General features: G+C 39.8%; 1 protein-coding gene and 1 long non-coding RNA gene across 2 annotated transcripts in view; both read right to left on the reverse strand.

Annotated features, from left to right (window-relative positions):
- Window positions 1–15,819, reverse strand: part of ADAM10 (ADAM metallopeptidase domain 10) — a 136,850-nt gene extending 121,031 nt beyond the window's left edge. Inside the window, exon 1 of the mRNA XM_061157255.1 lies at window positions 15,513–15,819. Coding sequence (XP_061013238.1) covers window positions 15,513–15,567 — 55 coding nt within the window. The 5' untranslated portion in view covers window positions 15,568–15,819. The remainder of the gene's footprint in view (window positions 1–15,512) is intronic.
- LOC133066311 (uncharacterized) lies at window positions 1,467–15,296 on the reverse strand. The gene is made up of 3 exons (XR_009695116.1): window positions 14,822–15,296; window positions 2,795–2,880; window positions 1,467–2,228 (listed from the first exon to the last, which is right to left on the reverse strand). It is a non-coding gene; the product is annotated as an uncharacterized LOC133066311 (long non-coding RNA).
- Window positions 15,820–21,729: the final 5,910 nt, after the last annotated feature.

Raw genomic sequence — 21,729 nt, forward strand, 5'->3', positions numbered from 1 at the left:
ACAACTGCTGGATCATCGAAAAAGCAAGAGAGTTCCAGAAAAACATCTATTTCTGCTTTATTGATTATGCTAAAGCCTTTGACTGTGTGGATCACAATAAACTGTGGGAAACCCAGGGAAAATTCTGAAAGAGATGGGAATATCAGACCACCGACCTGTCTCTTGAGAAACCTGTATGCAGGTCAGGAAGCAACAGTTAGAACTGGACATGGAACAACAGACTGGTTCCAAATAGGAAAAGGAGTACGTCAAGGCTGTATATTGTCACCCTGCTTATTTAACTTATAGGCAGAGTACATCATGAGAAACACTGGGCTGGGAAGAAGCACAAGCTGGAATCAAGATTGCCAGGAGAAAGATCAATAACCTCAGATATACAGATGACACCACTCTTATGGCAGAAAGTGAAGAAGAACTAAAAAGCCTCCTGATGAAAGTGAAGGAGGAGAGTGAAAAAGTTGGCTTAAAGCTCAACATTCAGAAAACTAAGATCATGGCATCTGGTCCCATCACTTCATGGCAAATAGATGGGGAAACAGTGGAAACAGTGGAAGACTTTTATTTTCTTGGGCTCCAAAATCACTGCAGATGGTGACTGCAGCCATGAAATTAAAAGATGCTTGCTCCTTGGAAGGGAAGTTATGACCAACCTAGATAGCATATTAAAAAGCAGAGACATTACTTTGCCAACAAAGGTCCGTCTAGTTAAGGCTATCGTTTTTCCAGTGGTCATGTATGGATGTGAGAGTTGGACGGTGAAGAAAGCAGAGCACCAAAAAATTGATGCTTTTGAACTGTGGTGTTGGAGAAGACTCTTGAGACTCCCTTGGACTGCAAGGAGATCAAACCAGTCCATCCTAAAGGAGATCAGTCCTGGGTATTCATTGAAAGGACTGATATTGAAGCTGAAACTCCAATACTTTGGCCACCTCATGCAAAGAGTTGACTCACTGGAAAAGACCCTAATGCTGGGAAGGATTGGGGACAGGAGAAGGGGATGACAGAGGATGAGATGGCTGGATGGCATCACCGACTCAATGGACATGGGTTTGGGTAGACTCTGGGAGTTGGTGATGGACAGGGAAGCCTGGCGTGCTGCCATTCATGGGGTCACAAAGAGTTGGACATGACTGAGCAACTGAACTGACAGTACATAATAGGTAAGAATTCAGTAAATAATGGCTAAATTAACCAATGAACATATATTATCTCATTTCACCTTCATAACAACTCTGTAGGGGAAGTATAATTAATCTTAAAATGAGGCACAAAGAGGTTAAGTAAGCAACCCAAGACTACAAAACTTCCATCTTGCTCTAATATTCTGTGACTCTAAACTTACCCTAAAATGAAAAGGGTATTTTTAAAGTTTCATCTTAGTAACATAACAAAGTTTACAAGTTTTATTGAGTAAAATCAGATAACCATGAAGACATTCTACATTTCCCCTTTTAGGATAATTTTTGCAGTGAATGACAAGTGCCAAGTGTTTTAATAATATTTTTAAATATTAACAGAAACACAGAGTAGTTGAGAAAAAGCAATTTGGTTTTTACAAAGAAAATATAACCCATTCAATCTACTAATTCCTTTAATTAACTGGGCATATAAAAATAATCAGCAAAACCAATACAATAACAAAAATGGTATTTTCATTCCATTTTAAAGTCAATTAAAGTAAAAAGATTAATTATAAGCTTTGGAAGTTTTTTTTTTTCCAGACAGAAACTTGGAATTCTTATGTAGTTCATTAAAAAAATGAAATTATTTAGTTCAGTAAACATTCATTTATTCACTCAACACATATATATTGGGCACTTACTATCTGCACTGTATACTATAAGGGCACTGTTTTTAGATGCTGGGAATACAGAAGTGAACAAAACAAAATTACTGACCTTATGAAACTTTATCCTAGAGAAGGACAGCAGACAGTATAACAAGTAATAATTTCACTTTTGTGGTTTATAAATTTTTCTCATTTTATTGAAGTATATTTGATTTACAATGTTGTGTTAATTTGTTCTGTACAGCAAAATGACTGTTATATATCTATCTTTTCACGTTATTTTCCATTATGGTTTGTCACGGGATATCAAAAAGAGTTCCCTGTGAACAAGTAAGTAACATCAGACGGCTCTAAGACTGTTATCACAGGGTGAGTGGATAGAGAATGCCAAGTAAGGGTTTGTATTTTTATATGAGGTAATCAGAAGACTTCATAATATCTGCAGAAACACAACAGAAAGAGAGCAAAGCATAACAATGTGAATGTACTTAAACACTACTGAACAGTTAAAAATGGTTAAGCTGGTAGATTTTATGTGCATTTCACCACCATGTAACTTTTTTTTTACTTAAAAAATAAAAAGGGGACAAATGTATACCTACAGCTGATTTGTGCTGATGTATGGCAGAAACTAATACAATGCTGTAAAGCAATTCTCCTTCAATTAAAAATAAATAACTTTTTAAAAAAATAAAAAAGAAATAGGGTTGACACTATAGCAATCTACGGGGAATACTGATCCATGTAAAAGGATTGGCAAGTGCAAAATCCCTGAGACAGGAGTAAGCTTGGCATTTTTCTTAAAAGCTCTGTGTGGTAGGAGCAGAAATAAACAATGGGGAAGCACTGGGGCAGGATAAGCATACATGTACATGATGTAGGGCCTTAAGAGCCACTATAAGGACACTGGCTTTTACTTAAAATAATAAGCCGCTGGATGGAGTTTTTTTTTTTTTAATCTTGCTATTTTTTGTTGAGGTACAATTCACATAACATAAAACTCACCATTTTAACCATTTTAAAGTGTACAAAGTACCAATGGATGGTTTTGGCCAAAGTAGCTTCTGAACAGGATCACAATGACTGCTATGCTGAGAGAACAAGAGAACAGGAAGAAGAGTTAGCAGGTTTTACAGTAATTAAAGTGAAATGGGTGTTTACTTGTATCAATCAGGGCAGTAGTAGTGGAGCTAATAAGAAGTTGTCAAAATCTGCATATACTTTAAAGGAGGAACTGACAGGATTGCAAGCAGAGTGTAACAGAAAACAATGAATCAAGGATAACTCAGTTTTTGGCCTGAGCAACTGAAGAACAGAGCTCCCACCTACTGAGATGGGAAATTCTACAGGAAAAAAGACTGTGGGTGAGAGGAATCAGAGGTCTGATTTCAGACATGTCTAACTCCAGAGGCCCACCAGACATCTAACTGGAGACATAGCTGGGATACTGGAGTCCAGAATTCAGAGGAGAGTCCTGGGCTAGAGACTCAAATGTGGGGTCACCATCACGCAGTGTGCTGCTGTGCTTAGCGCTCAGTCGTGTCTGACTCTCTGTGACCCCATGGACTATAGCCCACCAAGATCCTCTGTCCATGGGATTTTTCAGACAATACTGGACAGGGTTGCCATTTTCCTCCTCCAGGGGTTATTTAAAACAACCAGTAAGTACCAGCACAGGAACTACTTCTTCCAAAGGTCTATAGCCATTTAAATTAATATGTGATTTGTGGCCCATAAAAGACTACTATTCTTCCTCTAATTTAAATCCTTTATTTACATGGAATAGATCTGTACAAAAGGAATCATAGCCTACAAGTCTAGGAGTGAAAAAACAAAACGACGACAAACAATGAAAAAAAAATACTAATGTTCAGTCGTCCATGCATACGGAACTAGAGGTTCTTTTATCACTCTGAAATATCACCCAAGCAGGGCAACATGAATGAGCGAAGGTAAAAGGAAGGACTCAATGGATGGCAATCTTTAACTCCTTCTCTCCCTTCTGATAAATGGAATACTCACTGAAGATGTTCTCATCATGTAAAGTTCTTAACAATGGAGAAACAAATCTGTTACCAGACATCAAACCTAGAGTACAGTAAGATGTTTGTAATCTAACATGAAAGGAAAATGAAAGGTTCCACTGAGGAAAATTTCTAAACAACTGAAGTTTATCTAGGTGCCAAATACCTTTCCTTTTGAACCAGTACTGAATTTTTTCCCCCCTCTAACATCTTCTAGAGCCAGGTTCCTCCTTATTAACATCTTTAGCCTAAGAGCTCATAACAATGTGATAACCTCTAGGCGATTACATTATTGTACCATTGTTTCTACATAATAGCCCCATCCTGAAGTGCAGTTATTCTGTCAATGTCTCCTTTCTCTACCGTTAACCTTTTTTTTTTTTTTTTACTAAATAGAAAAGGAGACTAACACTGTTTTACTTTCTAGTCCTTAGCTGTGGTTGCCAGAAATCCAGCCTTCACAAAGCACATATTACAATTCCTTGGTACCTAGTACCTACAACCTCCATGGGAAATTTGAACACTTAAAAAAATAGAAAACAATTTTCTCAGCTATTTAAGGGTAATGTCCTCAACCTTATTAGATGCATACTGAAGTATTTAAGGGCACCAACTTACTTTAGGGGTTCAGAATGAAAAAAAAGAATGTATATATTAAGAATGGTAAAGCAACGTGGCAAAAGATAATCATTAATAATCTTAATGTTAGCTGGCCTATAAATACTTCCAACCCTTCAGAAAACATACATGTTTTTAAGACAAAAAGTTAGGGGGAAATTAGCAGTATATCAAGCAAACGCCTATGTGTAAAACTGGTAGAAGAATAATGCGACTGGACCTATAAGATGGAGAAAACATATAACTAAGTTTCAAGAAAAACTGGGTAAAAAGTAAAAAGCAACACCAAAAAACTACCTACATACACAAATGGCAGAAAAAATGACCAGTAGGTTCAAAGTAGAAAAAAACTAACTTGGTCTCCTCACCACACTGGAGAGCTCAAGGACCTTGTTTCCTTTTTACAGAGAACACTATTTTATTTCCTATACGTGTTTTCAAAGTCACCAGGATACTGGTATTTACTAAAGGTAATTCGACTTTAAAAAATGTTTTTCTCTGTATCACAAAAGTTTTGGAATAGATACTTCTGTAAAAGATGGGGACTTCCTTGGTCGTGCAGTAGGTAAGAGTCTGCCTGCCAATGCAGGACATATAGGTTCAATCACTGGTTCAGGGAGATTTCGCATGCCTCAGAGCAACTAGTCCATGCATTACAACTACCGAGTCTGCATTCTAGGGCCCACGAGCAACAGCTAATAAGCCCCTGTGCCACAACTAGGGAAGCTCGGGTGCCCAAGAGCCAGCAAGTCGCAACTACTGAGCCTGCATGCTGCAACTACTAAAGCCCATGCACCTTGAACCTGTGCTCCGCAACAAGAGAAGCCACAATGAGAAGCCAGCGCCAATGCAACTAGAGAGTAGCCCCCTGCTCTCTGTAACTAGAGAAAGCCCACATACAGCAACAAAGACCCAGAGCAACCAAAACTAAATAAATAAAAAGAAATATAGTAGGGTGTACATGTCCAAAAAAGTTAAAAACAAAAAAAGATATAACCTATATCTCATCATCCAGATTTACTATCTGTCCTCAACCTCTTAAAATAGGAATACATATATAAATTTATCTGTGACAAAACTGAAATGGTACTGTGCATAAAATGTTCTCTGAGGTGCTTCTCTCATCTTAATTGTAAATATTTTTTAATGTCAAAAAAAAAAAAAAACTTTAAAAGAACTTGACTGACCAAAAATCAAATGACTCAAATACTAAGCATAAAGAGCCTGAGTTATGCGCTGATGGTAATCAATCTTCATACAAAGGCAAAATCTAACAACCTCATTATACCTTTTATATTACTTTTTATTCTTATATTAAAAATTAGTATATATAATACATATATATTTATATATTTTATATACTTTTAATGTATTTTATAACACTTTTTAAAGTATGTGTTTTTTAGAGGCAGTAAAGTCTTTGAGAGTATGAATTCTGGAGCCAGACTGACTATATTCAAGTCCTGGCTTCCACAATTAGTAGCTATAGGGCTTTGTGACCTTGAATAGGTTACCCTCCCTGATCCCGTTACCTCTTTTCTGAAATAAGAACAACAGAATCAAAAAAAAAAAGAACAACAGAATCTTATGTCAATGTTGTGAAGACTGAGTTAATACAAAAAATTCCCTAAAATCATACCTGGAATAAAATAAGTACACCATAAACACTAACCACTATGATTATTTTCCTTATTCCACACGTTGGCAGGAATGCTTTGCAAACAAAAGCTTCCTTCCCAACTCCTGAGTCCAAAACCTACAATCTTCTGTTCTCATCAAATTAAATATAAGAACAGGGGGGAAAAGAAAAACAGAATGAAAATTTCAACAATGTCAGAAGGAAAATATAATCAGAGTATATCTTACAGATGGTGGGTATCATCTTTGTGTGGGGTAGCAATATTATATAAGGAAATAATTTTTTTCCTATTTTTATCAAACAAAGATGACAATGCTAAGAATGGAGGAAGAAAATCTGTAAAAATCTTTTGACATTACACATCTCCCTATTTACAGAAAAACTCAATTTCAATAAATGAGAGGATGTGTAAGAATAAGCTAAGGCTGGCACACTTCCATTCATCAGAAAAATTACTTGTAATCAAGTTGTTTTCTACAGACTTTTCATTTGTGTAATTTTAAAATTAGGCACCAAGAGCATTTTTCCCCAACTATCAAGTGTGCTTCCTTCCTAAGGAACTTGAGTCATCAGCTGTGTCTTAGGCATCACAGTACATTGACCAATGCTTCTTAGACTTGATATATAATCACTCTGATCTTGAAGTACTAAATACCATTAACAATCTGTTCTCTTGTATGACAAAGGTAGACTTCAAGAACTATAACGTCCTCTATTTCAGAAATATACTTAAGTTTCTTTACTACAGTCTTAGAAAAGTTACTTCTACAATGTGACTTCAAACTTAAGCCACAGTACCTGCTTCTTCATTAGAAACCAGTCAAATCATTTTCTATAACTATCCATCCCTAACAGTTATAAGTGAAAGCTCAAGACAGGAGAGTATGTCTGAATTGTAAGCATATTACAATATACACACTTTTTCAGATAAGCTGGTCTCTAAGAATTAAAAATAGTAAAGCTAGCTGGCTCAAAGTGAAATTATAAACTATAAATTTTAAAGTAAATCAACCACAAAAATATGAAATATCAATAGCTAAAACCTAACAAATGTATTAAATTTCAACCACTTATGAAATACTTAAAATTCCAAAAGTGGAAACATGCACATAATTTAGATTAAGGAAACACCTTTACACCGTCAAGTGCAAACATAAGTACAGACAAGGGACTATGACTTTTGGCCCACCACGCACATGCACGTGCACGTGCACACACACACACACACACACACAAAATGGCTCCAACTACCACCCCATGTTGACATACATCTACCCCACACTTCGCACCTTATCCTAAATCTACTCTCATTACCTCGCCCTTCCCCCATATTATACCCCAAACCATCTGCCTCTGCCTCCTTCCAGGAAATCTGATGTGTAAATAAAACAATTCAGCCAAAGATGTTACCAATGACAATAATGGTAGGGAAGGATGGAGTTATGAAAAAGACATAAAGGTCTTTGAGGACTTACTATGAGTTAAAATTCTAAAGAAAATAAATTGTGAAAAGGTAAAGCTGAGTAAAACTAATTCTGAAGAGAGATTTGCAGAGTAAACTGCTGGTCAAAGTATCTTTCACCACAGAAACTAAAATCCAGCTAATCCATGGCTTTTCTAGGTTAACAAGAAACTGGTTTGGTTTTCAGATAATCCTTACGGGCTATCAGTCATTTAATCACTCTTATAAATTAACCAAATCAAATATAAATTCAAAGCTGAAGGAAGAATGGGCAATACTGGGGAAAAAAATTTTCTAACTGCAGTGCACAGAGCACTCCAAGATGAAGGCTTCAACAGGATAAGAGTATGGGATGCTTAAGTGACTTGTAATCAATTAAGACAGCAAGCTATCAGAAATAACAACAAAAAAGGATGATGACAATGGTGGAAAACTCGTGCTAGACAGAGCAGGGTTTCTCAACCTCAGTCCTTCTGACACTTTGGCCAGATAATTCTGTGTTGGGCGGGGGGGGGGGGGGGCGGGTAGCTGCCCTATGAATTGTTAAGATGTTTCACAGTATCTCTGGCCTCTACCCATTAGATAGATACCAGCAAGCATCCCTCAAGTTGTGACAACCAAAACTATCTCTAGACTTACAGATATTTTTATGTCTGCTTTGCATATACATTTCAACTACACATTAATTTTTCAAAATTTGAAAATTTTTCAAATTTTTCAAATATTTTTCATAGTATTTACATCATAAATACTATGATGTAAATTCAGAACAGACATTTTAAAAGATTCAATGATTAAGTGACAGAATTGTGTTCAAGAGGAAATTAAGGATTTCTTAAATTCTATTTCTTAATGTGTGGTAATGATGTTCTAGTATTTCAACTTCTATAAATACATTTATTTAACTATATTCTGTAACTAATAGATTCCAAATGAAATTAGGCTTGGAAACAACATATTTTTAATAATTTTGCACAGCACTTTACAATCTCTTCAGCAATTTTACAAATTTATCCCACTTAATTCTTAGGAAAAAAAGCAAATTATATTACACCCAATTAAAAAGTATTAAAAAAAAAAAAAAGTATAGGGTTCTACCTGTATTCTTTTGAAAACTAAATCCAAAGTTCAAAGCTGTTAAATATATATGTGTGTCTGTGTATGTGCATATCCCTTTCAATCATTAATGCAAACAAAGATAAATGGAAAGAAAATTCTGCTCCACAAATCATATTTGTACACTTGGCTCAAGTACAGAAATCACATTATTTTCCCCAATTTGTGTCTGAAATTTCACAATTCACATATAACCAAAAGTATCAAGCATATTCTTGAACTGAAGAGTCTAATTCCAATTTATGTATCTTTAAATCTAACCTATCCCCTCCACCTCAAATTCACCAAAATTCTATCTCCTAACTATCAGGAACAATGCTTCCTAAGTTTTCGTTTTGTTTTAGTTGCTAAGTCATGTCCTACTCTTGTGACCCCAAGGACTGTAGCCCGCCAGGCTCCTCTGGCCATAGGATTTCTGGACCAGAATACTGGAATGAATGCGGAGAAGGAATGCCATTTCCCTCTCCAGGGGATCTTTCCAAACCAGAGATCAAGCCCACATCTCCTGCACTGCAGGCAGATTCTTTACCACTGTGCCACCAGGGAAGACTGCTTCCTAAATGACTAGCCACAAACTGTTGAAGGACTGTGCAAAGTTTTAGCTAACATTCAACAAAAGCATTGCTTCCCTGGCAGCTCAGTAGTAAAGAATCCACCTGCAATGCAGGAGCCGCAAAAGAGAGAGGCTCCATCCTTGGGCTGGGAAGATCCCCTGGAGAAGGAAATGGCAACATGTGCCAGTATTCTTGCCTGGAGAATCCCATGGACAGAGGAGCCTGGTGGGCTACAGTCCATTGGGTCTCAAAGAGTCAGATACAACTGAAGCAACTTAGCAACAAAAGTATTAGCATACAAGTCAGATAAAATTCAACTCTAACACACATTCCAACTTTGAACCTTCAATCTAGATTCAAAATCTTAGACATTTTTCAATTACAAAGTCTGAGGTCCTCAAAGCTTTATAAAACTACTCTGTCTCCAATACAACAGCCTCTAAGGTCCAAATTCAACACAGAGTGAGCCCTCAATAAATTGTGGTATCTTTGCATTAAACATCTGACAAGTTTTACCAGTTATTCTTCCATATGATTTCTTGTGTACTCTTGTTTATTTCTACAATCACTACCCCAATCCAGGACTCAATTACCCAGTTCATCAAGTAGCTAACTTATTCCTTATTGTATCATATCCCAACTGCTCAGTTCAGTTCAGTCCCTCATTGGTGTTCGACTCTTTGCAACTCCATGGACTGCAGCACCCCAGGCTTCCCTGTCCATCACCAAGACTCTCGGAGCTTGCACAGACTCATGTCCATGGAGTTGGTGATGCCTTCCAACCATCTCATCTTCTGTCATCCCCTTCTCCTCCTGCCTTCAATCTTTCCCAGCATCAGGGTCTTTTCCAGTGAGTCAGTTCTTCTCATCAGGTGGCCAAAGTATTGGATCTTCAGTTTCAGCATCAGTCCTTCCAATGAATATTCAGGACTGATTTCCTTTAGGATTGATTGGTTGGATCTCCTTGCAGTCCAAGGGACTCTCAAGAGTCTTCTCCCAACACCACAGTTCAAAAGCATCAATTCTTCAGCGCTCAGCTTTCTTTATAGTCCAACTCTCACATCCATACATGACTACTGGAAAAACCATAGCTTTGACTCAACAGACCTTTGTTGGTTCAACTAACCAAAATTCCACAATATTGGTTGACTCAACCAACCAAATTCCCAACTGCTCAACCAACTAAAAGTCCACAATACGCTATAGTTACCATAGCCTATTATATGAAAAATGAGAGTTCCAGTCATCATGGCTCAAGTTAGCATTTCTCCTTATTTCCTACCGTAAACTCTCCATTCTAGGCAAGTAAACCTACATGTTATCTTACTACACCTTATAATATTTGCTTTATCTCAAAAAGCTCTCTTCAACTGGTTGATGTCCCTCCAGCTTAATAAATTCTCATTTCAACTACAGTACATAATTGGAACTCTTATTTTTATACCTTGACATTTATGTCTACTCTGGCGAGCTCAATGCTTTTTACCTCTCCTCTCACTCAAGACTGTGCCTTCATGACTCCTACTAGCCACAGACATACAATAAACACTGATGACTAAACAACAATGTTCTTATTGTACATGTTCTCACATTGTTTAGTTGGAGCTATAGTAGCTTCAGAATGGAATCACCCAATATCAAAGGGAATCTACACTCCCTGAGAACTGTTCTCAGTACTGCTGTTTCTGCAACCTAGCTAGGACAGAATTGTCCCCACTAGTCCTAAGGCAAAGCCTTCACACTGCTATGTGGCAGTGTTACTACCTTCACAAGACTCTAAATGGTAGGATTATTCCATTTATCCTTAACGTTGCTCCCTTTCCCTTGTAAAAAAATTGACAACCAAACTAAGTTTAGCCCAAAACAGTAAGCTGTTCTTATACTAAATCTCAATCATTTAAGAAAAGATTAAATCCAGCCCCTTTAAAAGGGGCACAGTAAATGTGTTTTATAAAAACTTCTAAGTTATCTACAGGACTCTCAACCAATTTTTTTCTGAGTCCCATCCCAGCAGAAAAAGAAGTAGTTTCTTATTTCCTCACTGAGATAAAGAGATGTAGAAAAATTGTAACTATCATTATTTAAGACCTTCAAATTGTTACTATTATGAACATAAGAATTTTGTAAAATATCTAATACCCTAATGCCAGATAAAAAGTATTGTGTATGCCACAGTTTTTATTAGCAAATTTCTAGGACCACAGAAAAATCAATATTATAAACAATATAATAAAAGTTGAATAAGAGGTCTCAATCCAAAAGAAATAATTTTAAGGTTGCTGTCGGGACTGCAAGGGGCATGGGTTTGATCCTTGGTTGGGGGACTAAGATCCCACATTTCACACAGCACAACCAAATAAATGTTGCTGTCATGTTTGCAAGATGAAATTGAAGCAAAGATGCAAATAACATACCTACAAGGACTGAGGCGAGTAACAAAAATGAGTGCAGCAGGCTAAGCATACATACAGCCAGCCAGATTGAAGGGAATCACGCTGATTCCCAAGCCCAGTTTAAAGAGGGGAACAGCTGCTGCTCTGCTCTAGACAATAGTAATATTTCTGAGCAGTTAACAGGATTTTCAAGCCTTCCTCTCAAAATACAGAAATCCATAAACTTCACTCAGAAATTTCCCAATTTGGGACTTCCCTGGTGGTCCAGAGGCTAAGACTCCATGTCCCAGTTCAGGAAGCCTGGGTTCGATCCCTGGTCAGGGAACTAGATCCCATATGCTGCAACTAAGGATCCCACATGCCGCAATTAAGACCCAGCACAGTCAGTAAATTTTAACCAAAGAGAAGAAGAAATTTTTAAAAGAAGTTTCCCAATTTTTCAAAGTTCATCAGCACTTGAAACTTAAAGACACTGCAAATCAAACAAAACACATCTCTAAGGTGATTCAGTCCAGAGAACACCGTTGAACTAACATGTTAAAACTGCTTTCAAAAAGGCATGAGGGGGCAATAGGTGAAAAGTTCAGGTTTAGGTCAAACTGGCTTGGGTTTGACTGTCTAATTCACCACTGAGCAGGTGGACAATGTCAGAAAAAATATTTCTTCAAGCCTGTTTCTTCAAATATAGAATGTCACCACTCTCTCATACAAGTTGGAAAGTGAAACTTCTAACACAGTATCAGAAATACAGCAGACATTACAAAAATGTCCCTTACTCTCCCTGCTCCACCCTGCAAGTCTGTAAGATAATTTAAAAGATATTAGATAATAAACACCCTGGAAGATGTTAAACAAGTTATAAAAATGAGAGCAAAAGAGAGGGGTGCTTGCCATGCCCAGTTCTTTGCTACTCAAAGAGGTCCTTACACACACAGAAAAGATACTGCTAACTAATGGCTTGAAATGGGTCTTCTCAAGATAGTACAGTTAGCTGGACTATCAATATCAAGATTAAAAAGATGAAGAGTCGCAGCTCCTTAAAGATAAAGACCAAAAGTCTGTCCATTTTATTAAATTCATAGACTCTGACTTGCAGGTAGAAGTGAGAAATAATTTAAGCTTAAACTTTTATACTTTTCATACTTTTGGCCCAACTTCCAGAAAACTTATTTCTTTAAGAAGCATGCAACAAAGCAAAGCATCTACACCAGACTTTTTAATATAAGAAACATGTCAGGAATTCCCTGGTTGTCCAGTGGTTAGGACTCCATGTTCTCAGCTTGGATTTGATCCCTGGTTGGGAAACTAAAATCCCCACAAGCCCAGACAGCACAAAGAAAAAAAAAAATCATACTCTAAGAGTTCATTTAAAGTATGATTTCATTAAACAAAAACAGGGGATTGATTTTACTACTACCGCTGAAATACCTTTGGACCTCTCAAACACACCAACTTTTTTAAAGAGAAAGAAAAAATATCAACTCACCAATATATTTGTGTTAAAAAGTACAATTCACATATACATAAAAATTCTTTGGGCTATATATAATCAGAATAGTTCTAATAAATTTCTAATGTGGTTGCATATAATAAAGCATTTTATTCATATATTTGAGTACATGTCTATACAGATGCTAAGCTCTAGAAAATTCATGGTCAGTCAGTCAGTCAGTTCAGTCGCTCAGTCGTGCATCTTCCTACAAACAGAACACAGGGTGGACATGTGTGAGAAACGGACAGCATTGGGAAAGTTTAGTTTCAAGATTCTAAACACATTCTCTTTTCTAGCTTCCCACCATCACACTAAGAGCAAGATAAAACTAATGCAAAACAGGATTGACAAATCACAAAGCGGAAGCAACTAAAAACGATTATTAAGTATCTAAAACGACTTATACTTTAAAGTTAAATCCACATTTCTACTATAGCTTGTCCTAATCTACACAAACGTGTATTCATTCTCTCATAGGAGAGTCTGAATGCATTCTATTCTCATATCATCCTTAGATAAACTTCTTACAAACGACCATAAATAGCTCAGATGTGTGGATAAAAATACATTACAAATATCTCCAGGTACCCCAAAACTACAATCTTGATGTTAATTTTGAAATTAAAGATTTCTCAGTGGCTTTTTAAAAAAAAAAATCTGCTTAAAACAAACATCAAAAAGTAAGCAGCCTTTTAACCAATGTTTAATGAAAAACGATACTTTATAAATGACTCCAGAGTTCTGAATTTAGAAAATCTTTGTTTAAAAAGGGTCTTAGTCCGCAAAGATTACGCTGTCAATTTATACTTTTTCTTCAACCAACAGAATAGACCAGTGTCTATTCTTACTGTTTAACTCTTTAAAAACAAAGGACATTTTACATACTACTAATCAGTAGTTTAAACTGCCTCATGTGGATGCCTTACTTTTTACTACCTCATAGAAATCAGCATCTAACAAAAAGCGAAAACAGAAATGTGCTGGAAGTCACATTTAGAACATAAATACAAATGTAAAAACAAAGGCCCTTATAGAGGTTATCCAGCATAGATATTTCAAACTAAACATCTACTAGAAGCTCCTAATCTAAAATGTTTCTCTAGAAAATGAACACTACAAACTGCAACAGAAGTCAACCTACAAAGCATCCTCAGACTAAGTAAAAGACGGAACAAAAAATATGCTAGGCTATGCAGTCCTAAGTCAGGGAAAAGAACAAAAACAATCCACTACATGAAATATTCAGACATATTCTAAATTATCAAATGAATCTATACTCATCCAAAACACCCCGAAAAAATTCCAATCCAATTCTTTTAAACATACTTTAAAGTCTTTAAGTTTACTACGGTGGGAAGTGAAAAAGTTAACCAAAAATAAAGCACTTCACACAAGAATAAAATGATGCAGTTGGTCCTGGGTTACACTGGAAACAAAAAAAGTCTTCAAAACCGGAGTCATCAAGAAATTATACGCTTTAGCACACTTTAACTCCAACGTGGGGAGGTGGGGTGGTGGAGGGTTGCCACTGTTTTGACAATCCATTAATTACACTATATGTCTATTCCACCTGAGGGTTGAAGAAAACTCTTCCAAGTTAGGTCACGAGGGACCGTCCCTCTGAAAGACGCAAAGCAGCCTACAGACCAAAGAACATCCCGAAACGACTTAGCTTTCTCTCCACGAAACCCTTTCCCCCGGGCAACAGAATGTTTTCACAGAGCAGAAACACACCCTCCTGCTAATCTTCTCGGAACAGTCGGACAGAGGCGGGGCACTCTGGAGAGCCGTAGCCGCCCGGCTCTAGACCAGCCGGAGACCACTGTTACACCTCCTCCGGCGACCCCTCCGCAGAACCGGGTCGGTCTGGATCGCCGCGCCCGGTAAAGAACAATACAATCGCAACTTCCCACGAGCCTGCGCGGTGATTCTTCGCGGCGGAGGGGACTCCGGAATTCGCCACGGGCAGGGGCTGGGGCAAAAGGGTAAGGAGGGTGAGTGCTGGACCAGACTGGCAAAGATCACCGACCCCGTGGCAGCTGCCCGCCCCGTCGCCCGGCAAGCCCGCTGGAGTGACGGTGCCACCAGCCTGAGCCCCACGGCTCTCGCTTGGCCACCGGACCTCCCGACTTTGCTTCTCTGGCAAGCGACCCCAGCCTCCCCTGCTGCTGGGGCGGCAGGGGGCGGGAAAGGCCTCGCCGGAGATTCAGAGCGTCCTCGGCCCGCCACGGAAGGGAACGCGGTCGGGGCGCGGGGGACAATAGGGAGTGGGGAGCACTACGCGCCCGAGTGGCGCCGCCGGCCGGCCGGGCTGACTGACGCACCCGCCGCACGGCGCGACTGGGCTCCGCTCGGCCCGGCCGCCGCTGCCGCCGCGCGGTCCGCCGAGCTCACGGCGCCCCCGGCACTGGGGGTCGTGCCTCACCTCCCAGCCCCGGAACCCAGGAGAGGAGCAGAAATAACACTCTCAGCAACACCATCTTCCGCCGCCGCCGCCGCCGCCGCCGCCGCCTCCTCACGGGTTAACAGCAGCACATCGAACCGGAGGGAGAAGCTGAAGGGGCTTGGTCCGGAGCCTACACGGGAAGCCGGGACCTCCCCGGGCAGGAGAAACGGCGAAACACCTCCCTCTCGCCCCACTTCAGGGGCCGGCAAAGCTCCCAGCACCTCCAAAACAGGGACCTCCCTCCCCCTCGTTCGTTTCCTTCCTCCCTTCCCCGCTTTCCTTCCCTCGCTCCTTCCCTCTTCTCTACCTCCCTCCCCCGAGCCCGGGACCTCCGCCTCCTTCCTTACCACGTGACCAGCCGGCGCCCAACGGGCAGGCGGAGCCGCACCCCTTCCTCCCGCCCCTCCCCCTCCCCCAGGCGCCCCAGGGCCGCGCGCATGCGCACTGGGGCCGGTTCCCGGGCTGCTAGGCCCGCCGCCGCTTCCTGTCCGCCGGCGGAGAGCTGGGATTGGGCTTGGGAGGCGGGGTTTCCTGGGGTTCCGCCTCCGGACTGGAGCGCAACTCTGCGGACCGTACAGGGTTCGCTCTTAGTGCTGATGAGAACTGTGTCTTGAGCAGAAGAGGCAAACTGAGGGATGTTAAGGCGTCGCTGTCCTCGTCTTAACTTCACAGGGAATGGGGATTTTTGTTACTTCTTTTTTTGCCTCCCTGGGTGTACAACTTCTACCAAGTAAACAAAAGCAAAGCCTCCCCCACCCCGCAATAGAAGCAAAATCCCAACAAACAATAATTACTTTGGAGACAGCCAACAAAGCTCAGAACCTGAATGTAAAGCCTTTCAAGCAGCAGAAACATACAGCCTAAGTCCTATTTTTCTGAATTCTATAAAACTGTGTCACAGACCAGGCCTTGGCCATTCTAAAAGCGTGCAGCCTCTACCACAGGTACTGAATCTAGCCTGAAAAATGTCCTAGTTACCACTTTCTGTTCCTTCTCTGAAGAGAACTCTGGAGTCTCCTTCACCCCAACTTCTTTGAAGCTCCTGTTTGAGCTCACAGTAACTCACTTTGATTTTTTAAACTTGTATTCCATGGATTAAAAACTTAAACATAAAACCTGAAACCGTAAGACCTAGAAGGAAACAGAGTGAAAGCTTGATGGCAATGGTTTTTTTGGATGTGATTCGAAAAGCACAAACAACAGAAACAAAAGTAAATAAGTGGGCCCACATCAAACTAAAAACCCTTGGCAGAAGAATCAAAATGAAAAGGCAGTGTTTGGAATGAGAGAAAACACTTCAAATTGTTTCTCTTATAAGGGGTTAATAAATTAAAATATATAAGGAACTCTTACAACTCAGAGGTTACAAAGTAGACAATCCAATTAATCCAATTTGAAAATGTGCAGAGGAACATAGTGCTTTTTCAAAGAAAACATCCAAATGACCAATAGGTGCTTGAAAAGATTCTCAATACCACTAATCATCAAAGAAATGCAAATCAAAACCACAGTGAAATAAAGCCACATTGTTAGAATGGTTATCATCAAAAAGATAAGAGATATTTGGACTTCGGTGGATAAGAATCTGCCTGCCTATGCATAGGTCACAGGTTCGGTCCTGGATCTGGGAAGATTCCACATGCCCCAGAGCAACTAAGCCCCTGCGCCACAGCTACTGAGCACTCTAGGGCCCATGAGCTAGAACTAATGAACCTGTGTGCTACAACTACTGAAGCCCATGGAGTCCCCACATCACAACTACTGAGCCCACGCGCTCCGACTATTGAAGCCAGTGCATGGCAATGAGGAGTAGCCCCTGCACACCACGAGAGAAAGCCCGCGCAAAGCAGTGAAGACACAGCACAGCCAAAAATAAATAAATATATACATATATATAAAGACAAGAGATACTTCTTGGCAAGAATATGGAGATAGGGAAACTCTTGTGCATTTTAGGTTGGAATGTAAATTGGTGAAAGTAGTACAGAAAACAGCATAGATGCTCCTCAAAAAATTAAAAATACAACTATCATAGGGCTCAGCAACACCCACTCCTGGGTATAAAACCAAAGGAAGTGAAGTCAAGGTCTTGAAGCAAAATCTACACGCACATATTCATTATAATATCATTTGCAATAGTGTCCCTGTATGGATGAATGGCTAAACACAATGTGGTATATAGATAACATGGCATACTATTCAGCAATGAGAAGGAAGGAAATCTTGCCATCAGGGATTAACCTGAAAGGCATTATGCTAAGTGAACTAAATCAAACAGAGAAAGACAAATACTGTGTGGTCTTATTTATATGTGGAATTTTAAAAGGCCAAACTAAAAGAAACAGAGAGTAAAATGGTGGTTACCAGGGTCTGGGAGGTGGGGGAAATCTGGAGATATTGGTCAAAGGGTACAAACTCCCAGTTATAAGGTGAATAAGTGCTGGGAATCTAATACTGGTAATCATTTTGCAGTACTTAAGTGTATCAAATCATGTGTCAATTACATGAAAAACATGTATACAGTTTACATGTGGTATGTTGATTATGCAAAGATATATATATTTGAATGCCGAGTTCCAAAGGATAGCAAGGAGAGATAAGGAAGCTTTCCTCAGTTATCAATGCAAAGAAATAGAGAAAAACAATAAAATGGGAAAGACTAGAGCTCTCTTCAAGAAAATTAGAGATACCAAGGGAACATTTCATGCAAAGATGGGCTCAATAAAGGACAGAAATGGTATGGACCTAACAGAAGCAGAAGATATTTAAGAAGAGGTGGCGAGAATACACAGGAGAACTATACGAAAACAATCTTCATGACCCAGATAATCACGATGGTGTGATCATTCACCTAGAGCCAGACATCCTGCAAGGTGAAGTCAAGTGGATCTTATTAGGAAGCATCACTACGAACAAAGCATGTGGAGGTGATGGAATTCCAGTTGAGCTATTTCAAATCCTAAAAGATGATCTGTGAAAGTGCTGCACTCAATATGCCAGCAAATTTGGAAAACTCAGCAGTGGTCACGGGAGTGGAAAAGGTCAGTTTTCATTCCAATCCGAAAGAAAGGCAATGCCAAAGAATGCTCAAACTACCACACAATTACACTCATCTCACATGCTAGCAAAGTAATGCTAAAATTTTCCAAGTCAGGTTTCAACAGTACGTGAACCGTGAACTTCCAGATGTTCAAGCTAGGTTTAGAAAAGGTAGAGGAACCAGAGATCAAATTGCCAACATCTGCTGGATCATTGAAAAAGCAAGAGAGTTCCAGAAAAACATCTAATTCTGCTTTATTGACTATGCCAAAACCTTTGACTGTGTGGCGCACCACAAACTGTAGAAAATTCTGAAAGAGATGGGAATACCAGATCACCTGAGCTGCCTCCTGAGAAATCCGTATGCAGGTCAAGAAGCAACAGTTAGAACTGGACATGAAACAACAGACAGGTCCCAAATTGAGAAAGGAGTACGTCAAGGCTGTATATTGTCACCCTACTTATTTAACTTATATGCAGAGTACATCATGCGAAATGCTGGGCTGGATGAAGCACAAGCTGGAATCAAGAGTGCCAGGAGGAATATCAATAACCTCAGATATGCAGATGATACCACCCTTATGGCAGAAAGTGAAGAAGAACTAAAGAGCCTTTTGATGAAAGTGAAAGAGGAGAGTGAAAAAGTTGGCTTAAAGCTCAACATTTGGAAAACTAAGATCATGGCATCCGGTCCCATCACTTCATGGCAAATAGATGGAGAAACAATGGAAACAGGGAGAGATTTTATTTTGGGGGGGCTCCAAAGTCACTGCAGATGGTGACTGCACCCATGAAATTAAAAGACGCTTGCTCCTTGGAAGAAAAATTATGACCAACCTAGAGAGCATATTACAAAGCAGAGACATTGCTTTGCCAACAAAGGTCCGTGTAGCCAAAGCTATGGTTTTTCCAGTAGTCATATTTGGATGTGAGAGTTGGACTATAAAGAAAGCTGAGCACCAAAGAATTGATGCTTTTGAACTGTGGTGTTAGAAAAGACTCTTGAGAGTCCCTGGGACTGCAAGGAGATCCAACCAGTCAATAAGAAAGGAGATCAGTCCTGAATGTTCATTGGAAGGACTGATCCTGAAACTCCAATACTTTGGCCACCTGATGCTGGGAAAGACTGAAGGCGGAAGGAGAAGGGGGCGACAGAGGATGAGATGGTTAGATGGCATCACCAACTCAATGCTCACGTGCTGCAGTCCATGGGGTCGCAAAGAATCGGACATGACTCAGCATCTGTGCTTCCTAGATGATTCATCTAGGAAGAATCCTGCCGAGCTGGAGACAGGGGTTCAATCCTGTGTCGGGAAAATCCCCTAGAGGAGGAAATGGCAATCCACTTGCCTGAGAGATCCCCTGGACAGAGGAGCTTGTGTCTGTGGGGTCGCAAAGAGTCAGACAGGACTGCATGACTAAGCAACAAATTAGTCTTCATCTTTAGCATCCTGCCTCAGTAGGCTGAATTAAAGAAGATAGGTATTAATACTAATAATAATTTTGAATTCCTACTTTTTACTGTAGGTTTTTTCAACTTACTACCACGTGCTTTTTTAATTCTCATTTTGAAAAATGGATTACTATAGTTTTGCTCCAACATCAGTAAGCTCAAAAACACAGTCAGAAGTTCAGAAATTATCTGACTCTTCTTCCTTTGTCTACTCATAACTAGTCACCAACTATTAATTCTTCCCTAAAAATGTTTTTCTTGTGCCTTAAATCCTTCCCTACCTACTATTGTCACTCCAATTCACACAATCATTTTCTCTTGCTTACTGGACTTTTAACCCATCTCACTCCAGTCTCTCTCACTTCTGGTCCTGCTTTCAAATCTCACCTCAATCCACTACAGTTTGCCTCCATCCCCATCAGCCCCAAGAAGCTACCCTTGCTGGAGCCATCAAAGATCTGTTAGTTAACCAATGCCACTACACACTTTCACTCCTTATCTAACTAGGCTTTTTGGTCAGTTAACATTCTCTCCTCAAAATTCCCCCCTCCAATGTTTCCCAAGGTCATGCTCACCCCTGATTTTCCTCCTTACTTTTAACTGTGACTTCTGCATCTCTTGGCTTCCCTGGTGGCTCAGACAGTAAAGAATCTGCCTACAGTGCAGGAGACCCAGGTTTGATCCCTAAGTCGGGAAGATCCCTTGGAGAAAGGAATGGCTGTCCAGAAAAGGAAATGTCTACACACTCCAGTACTCTTTCCTGGAGAATTCCATGAACAGAGGAGACTTGTGGGCTACAGTCCATGAGGTGGCAAAGAGTTGGACACAACTGAGCAACTAACACTTTCCCTTTCACTTTTCTGCTTCTGTTCCCTGGGGTTTTTTCCTCTCTTTATCCTTTAGATATTATATTGATATTCCTCAGGATTTTATCTTTGGCTTTCATATTTTCTCATTCTTCATGTGCATGACTATTTTTTACTACCTCCAAATACTCTGACTCACTAGGCTGTAAACTCCATGAAAACAAAGCCTGGATCTGTATTGTTCTGAGTTCTATCCTGCTACCTAGCACATAGTCAGCACTTTTCCTACACCCGTGCCCCAAGCACCAGCCCTATATCCTAGTTTGCCAGTATAACAACCTTGAATAAGGCATCTGTACCACAATTTCCTAATGTTTACATTAGGAATAGTAGGAGTAGTAATACCTACCTTTGAAGGTAGAGAGTTAAATAAATTAATAGAGGTAAGGTAATGAGAATATAGCAAGGCATTAGAGCAAGCATTATAAAATCTTAGGTGTTGTTACATATCTAACATGTGCTAGCCAATTCCTTCCTGACATTATATGGCCACACCAAATTCAACATGTCCCAAAGTGAACAAATCCCTACATCAACCTACCCAAACTGTTTTTTTTTTTCCTTCTAAATTCCCTATTTGAGTTAAGGCAACATTGTCCATGCAATTACCTAAACTTCTCTCCCATTCCAGTAATCAAGTCATCTCTATTCTCCACTGTATGAAATTCCACCTCTTCCACCTATTTCTACTGCCACAGCCCAGGCTCTGGTCTTCCCAGTTCATATCACCTATTCCCTGACTTTTTACCACCACTGCTGCCAGAGTGACCTTTTTGAAAAATATGTCCTTTTATCTCCAGGATAAAATGCAAGGCCTTTATGATCTGTTCATTGCTTT

Source organism: Dama dama, chromosome 12 (genome assembly GCF_033118175.1).
Source record: "Dama dama isolate Ldn47 chromosome 12, ASM3311817v1, whole genome shotgun sequence".
NCBI lineage: Eukaryota > Metazoa > Chordata > Mammalia > Artiodactyla > Cervidae > Dama > Dama dama.